We start from the raw sequence: 6,023 nt of genomic DNA, 5'->3' as shown, positions 1-6,023 counted from the left end.
AGCAATTTCTAACCCATCCCAAACTCTGTGAACAAGTTTTTGCATCGAGCCAAGAATTCAAAGGAACTTGTGCATCGCAATTTTTTTCACGTGAAAATTTAAACAAAATCTAACATCTGTAGAGAGCTTAGTAGGTGCCATTCTTAGTCCTCACAAGAGCTCTACGAGGTAGGAACTATTATCACAGACACACCTACGTTACGAATGAGTAAACAGAGTTTTAGCGAACTTAAGGTGACTGCATGGTAAGCAGAATCTCCACGTAGGTTGTCATAACTCCAATGACTGCTGAGAACTCAAGCTCCGTAGCTGAGTGACCGCTTCGCCCCACCCGGGCATGCGCAGAAAAACGCGGAAGCAATTTTCGTAGAAATTGTAGGAGGCTGGCACTGAGGGGTGTGGCGAGGGCTCTAAAATCCCAGCATTCCCATGCCGACGCCAAGATGGCGGCCCCCATGTTGCGCCGCTTTTGCCGGGGCTGGTGGTTTGGGACGCCAGGCCCAACAGGAGTCTTGCTCCTGGGACTACGTGAGGCCCATTCGGGCGCTCAGGGGTTGCTGGCGGTGCAGAAGGCTCGAGGTTTGTTCAGGGAGTTCTTCCCCGAGAGAGGTACGAAGATAGAGCTCCCAGAGCTCTTCGACCGTGGCACAGGCAACTTTCCCCAGACCATCTACTGCGGTTTTGACCCCACGGCCGACTCGCTTCATGTGGGGCATCTGCTGTCGCTGCTGGGCCTGTTTCACTTCCAGCGAGCGGGCCACAATGTGATCGCAGTGGTGGGAGGTGCCACCGCACGCCTGGGAGACCCCAGCGGCCGGACCAAGGAGCGCGAGGCGCTGGAACCGGAGCGCGTACGAAGCAATGCGCGCGCCCTACGCCAAGGGCTCGAGGCCATGGTGGCTAATCACCAGCAGCTCTTCGCTAATGGGCGGACCTGGGGAAGTTTCACAGTACTGGACAATTCGGCCTGGTACCACAAGCAGCACCTGGTGGACTTCCTAGCGGCCGTGGGCGGGCAGTTCCGCATGGGCACGCTCCTAAGCCGTCAGAGCGTCCAAACCCGGCTCAAGAGTCCCGAGGGCATGAGCTTGGCCGAGTTTTTGTACCAGGTGCTCCAGGCTTATGACTTCTACCATCTGTTCCAGCATTATGGATGCCGGGTCCAGCTGGGTGGATCTGATCAGCTGGGCAATATCATGTCTGGATACGAGTTCATCCACAAGTAAGCTCCTTTAGATCCAGAAATCTTGTGACCAAATAATTTACACACGAATAGCCTGTGATACATTATTAGGATTGGGGAATAACGCCCTTTCCGAGTGCTTGTTGGTTTTACCCCACTAAGTCTGTAATGGTGTTAATGTGACTAGCTAGTGAGAACTAAAGGGCTGAATTAATGGTACTAGGCGTGGAATGTATTCCTAGAGCTTTGCAGGAAATAGACCACTAGGCGAATTCAGATTGTGTCTTTTGCTTCCCCTTTGTTACTTTGTGTTTCTGACTTGAGAAACTGCTTTTCGTTGTTTATGCTTGAATGCGACTGTGTCTCCCGGAGCAGTTTCTGCTTTAGCTCTGCAGGTTGCATGAAGATAGTGTTAGTTTTTGGTTGGCATCTCAATTTTTTTTCCAACTCTGAATATTTGGCAAATATAGATTTTAATCGCATTTTCTTGAGGGAGAGCAACTACAGGGCTAGCCCATGTGGTACTCACTTTTAAATCCTTTAAAACATCCTTAAGAGTCTCTCTCTGATTGCCCCTTACCCAGTTTTCTTTCCTCTTCTTCCTCGGACTTTAACATTTTCTAGGCCCTAGTTATGCAGAAACTACCCCAGAGTCACTGGTTCCATTGCAGTTTAGAATGACAAATGCCAAAACGGAGTGAGTGCTGTGAAAACAATTAAGAGGGACAAAAATTCGGATTTAGAAGGTAAAGGAAGTTTTCGTAGAGCAAGAGACCAGACTGAAATCTGAAGAAGGATTAGCAGAACCTACTACCACTTGTGCTTGAAGCACATAATGAAGTCTGTCTTCATGCCTAGGTTGACTGGAGAAGATGTATTCGGAATCACTGTTCCTCTAATTACAAGTACAACTGGAGCAAAACTGGGAAAGTCTGCTGGTAATGCTGTTTGGCTAAACAGAGACAAGACCTCTCCGTTTGAATTGTATCAGTTCTTTGTCAGGCAACAGGATGATACAGTAGAAAGGTGAGTTCTTAATAGTATGCTGAGAAAAATTAAGTTTATAAGCTCATGATACAATTTTAGCCATTGAATCTCTATGTACCCTTTATAGTTCTTTGTGTTTTTGTTTTCATTTAGATTTTGTTTGAGACACGGACATCGTAGTTTTAACTGTTCTAAACAGTTTTTTGTTTGTTGGAGCAGAAAACCACTGTGGTTGCTGAAAAACTTAGAGCCAAGTTTGTGACCTACATCTAGCAAGCACTTAAGACGTTATCACTTGTGTAGTCTAGTTTTTTCACTCCTTTTATCAGCTTGTCTTAACCTGATTTTACCTTTGTCTCTAAAGTTTTTCTTTATAACATCTTTTGAAAATCCTTTTTTAAAAATGATTTCCTCATGAATTCACATTATCTTAAACTCTTCAAAGAATATAATGAGAAAAATACACCTGCAACAAAGAAAGGTGAGTTTTCCCAAAAATAATTTTTCCAGAGTGGAAAATATGCCTTATAAAACTACAATAATTAAGGTTTTTTTTCCTTTAGATTTATTTCAAACATATTTGATGATACAGTTTAGGGTTTTGGTGTATCAAGAACTGACATCTTTTTGAAAATTTCATTTTTTATTTGGCTCTAATGTATAAAAATACAATTTCTATGATTGTGTATCTGGCAACTCTTCTAAAATCTTATTAATTCTATAATCTTTAGACTTTAAAGCACAAGCTTAAATGTAAGATTAAGTAAAGAGACTACTGGAGAAGATTAGAGAATCCGGACAGACTTCAGTATCTATGGGTACTTGATCTCTGTGGCACTGCAGAGCAGTGGGATAAAACAATCTTTTCAATAAATTGCATTTAGATAATTAGATGTCTTATGTGGGGGAAGTAATGAAACTTAATCTTACACGGTATGCAGAAATCAATTCCAGGTAGATTATCAGCCTAACTCTATAACAAAAGACAAATCATGTGTTCAGAAAATAAATAGGAAAATATCTTCGTAACTGGGATGGGGAAAGATTCTTAGATACAAAGATAAAGATTGGTAGATTAGTCTAAATTACAACTAAGATCTGTTCATCAAAAGTCACCATTAAGAGTAGAAGAATATCGGTTACATGTACTAAAAGTGTAAAGAGCTTATACTCAAATTCCATAAACCAATAAGAAAAAGACGATCCAGTAAAAACACGAGTAGAGGCTTGAACATGTACTTCAGAAAGATTCTATCCAGAAGGCCAAAAACCTATGAAAAGGTTGCTCCGCCTTAGTAATGAGGAGAAAATGCAAGATAAAGGCAAAATTAAATACTGTTCTTTACCCTCCAGATTGGATAAACATAGACTTGGCTATACCAAGTGTTGGTGAGAATGTTCCAGGGTGGTGGGAGAATGAACTTACTGTGCTATCAGTCTCAGCCGATTGCTGGTGATGCTATTAGCTAGAAATGCTTGAGGAGCTCACCTGGGCACATACCACTTGTGGCAAGGCCCACAGACATTTCCCCAACCAGAACCAGTGCTGTGGCTGGACTGGCCTTAGTGGTTCCTATGATTGCAGGAGGCACCTCAGCAGCAGCCATCAGGGAAATTTGAAAAACACGATTTTTTTACTCCCAGGTTCTGGGGGACTACCCAGAAGGTCCTGGGTAGAGAGAGGGAGGGCACGTGGACCTGGGGCACGGCCTTATTGGAGATGGGGGAGGGGGGGTTGGGTTTTGCAGGTTCACCGTTTATTGGGAGATTTAAAACATGAAAGCAGTAATTAGAGAACAGGAAAGGGAGAAACGGGGTCACTCAAGTGGTCAGTTATCTAAGTCACCCAGGGCTTCCTAAAAGAGGAACTTCATGAGTAAGGCTGGCCTGGTAACTTATCTAGGTGGTTTGCTACTAGCTGTATCATAACAGCTGGCAGTGTGTTTATTCAAAATGAATGTCTTTAAAATGGATTATTTGGCAGTTAAAAGCTAAGTGTCAGGCACTTAGAGGCATCAGATTTTTTTTTGTCCTTTTTTTCTAATTGAAGTATAGTCGACGAACTATATTATATTAGTTTCCAGTGTGCAACATAGTGATTTGACATTTTATGTGAATTATGAAATGCCCACCGCAATAATTGTAGTCACTGGCTGCCCCCTTACCAAATTATTACAGTATTATTGACTGTGTTGCCTGTGCTGTACTTTTCATCTCTGTGACTTTAACTGGACATTGGTATATCTTAATCCCCTTCATCTGTTCACCCTACCCCTCTCCTCTGGCAGCCACTAGTTCTCTGCATTATAAGTCTGTTTCTGTTTTGTCTGTTCCTTTGTTTTCTTAAATTCCACGTGTGAGTGAAATCACGGTATTTGTCTTTTTCTGAGTGACTTATTTCACTTAGCATACCTCAGCGTCCATCCATGTTGTTGCAAATGACATTTCTTTCTTTTTTATGGCTGAGTAATATTCCATTCTTCCTTAGCCATTAGTCTATCAATGGACATTCAGGTTGCTTCCATATCTTGGCTATTGTAAATAATACTACAGTGAAAATAGGTGTACACGTATCTTTTTGAATTAGTGTTCCTGTTTTCCACAGGTAAATACCTGGAAGTAGAATTGCTGGATGGTATCAGATTTCTATTTTTAATTTTTTGAAGATCTCCCTACTCTTTTTCATAGTGGCTGTACCAGTTTACATTCCCCCCAACAGTGCATGAGGGTTCCCTTTCTCCACATTCTTGCCAGAACTCATTTCCTGTCTTAGCCATTCTGACAGGTGTGAGGTAATATCTCATTGTGGTTTTGATTTGCATTTCCCTGATGATGAGTAATGTTGAGCATTTTTTCCATGTGTCTGTTGGCCATCTGTCCTCTTTAGAAAAATGTCTATTCAGGTCTTCTGCCTGTTTTTTAATCACATTGTTTTCTGGTATTGAGTTGTATAAGTTCTTTATATGTTTTGGATATTAACCCCTTATCAAATATATCATTTGCATATATCTTCTCCCAGTCAGCAAGTTGCTTTTTTGTTTTGTTAATAGTTTCCTTTGTTGCACAAAAGCTTTTTAATTTGGTGTATTCCTAATAGTTTTTTTTTTTTTTTTTTTGCTGTTGTTGCTCCTGCCTGAGGAGAAAAATCAAAACAATATTGCTAAGGTGGATGTCCAAGAGTTCCTGCTTGTTTCCTTTTAGGAGTTTTATGGTTTCAGGTCTCACATTTTGGTCTTTAATCCATTTTGAGTTTTTGTGTGTTGTGTGAGAAAGTGGTCAAATTTTATTCTTTTGCATGTAGCTTTTCAGTTTTCCCAGCACCATTTATTAAAGAGACGGTCTTTTCCCTATTGCATATTCTTCTTTTGTCATAGATTATTTGAACATACAGGCATAGGTTTATTTCTAGGCTCGCTGTTCTGTTCCATCGGTCTATGTATATATTTTTGTGCCAGTTCCATACTGTTTTGATTATTACTGCTTTGTAGTATATATTGAAATCTGAGTATTGAAGAGGAATATTGCCCAGAGCAGGCCCAGGCCAGGAGGTCCCAGAAGATTGAAAATTACTAACAGTAAGCTAGAGATAACTAGAAGCCCTACTGGGAGCAAGAGATAACCAGCCCTTTCTGCTTCTGTAGACAAAGGGCTTCCCAGCACAGGCTCGGTGCACTACTGTTCCCACCTAAAGCAGCCCCCACTTCCCCCCCTGACCCCCCACCATTTCAACCCACCTACCAGCAGTCAGCACAGCCCTTGGAACCTGCCTGCCTGCAGTCCCCTATAAAAGCCCTATAACTCCATTGCCTGGGGCCCAGAATTTTGAGCATGAGCTCATCTGGGTCCGCCCATC

General features: G+C 42.0%; 1 protein-coding gene across 2 annotated transcripts in view; it reads left to right on the top strand.

The window, feature by feature from the left end:
* The first annotated feature begins 381 nt into the window (after positions 1-381).
* The window catches only part of YARS2 (tyrosyl-tRNA synthetase 2), a 29,436-nt gene continuing 23,794 nt past the window's right edge, over positions 382-6,023 (top strand). For both annotated transcript variants that reach the window (XR_004621528.1, XM_002916586.4), the window contains exons 1-2: positions 382-1,222; positions 2,042-2,209. Coding sequence is in view for 1 of the 2 variants with exons in the window: in XM_002916586.4 (XP_002916632.1) it covers positions 444-1,222; positions 2,042-2,209 (947 nt within the window). In the remaining variant the exon portion in view is untranslated. The remainder of the gene's footprint in view (positions 1,223-2,041; positions 2,210-6,023) is intronic.

This window comes from Ailuropoda melanoleuca, chromosome 16 (genome assembly GCF_002007445.2).
Source record: "Ailuropoda melanoleuca isolate Jingjing chromosome 16, ASM200744v2, whole genome shotgun sequence".
NCBI lineage: Eukaryota > Metazoa > Chordata > Mammalia > Carnivora > Ursidae > Ailuropoda > Ailuropoda melanoleuca.
Note: the sequence above shows the minus strand (reverse complement) of the source record. Positions and strands in the feature narration are given on the sequence as shown.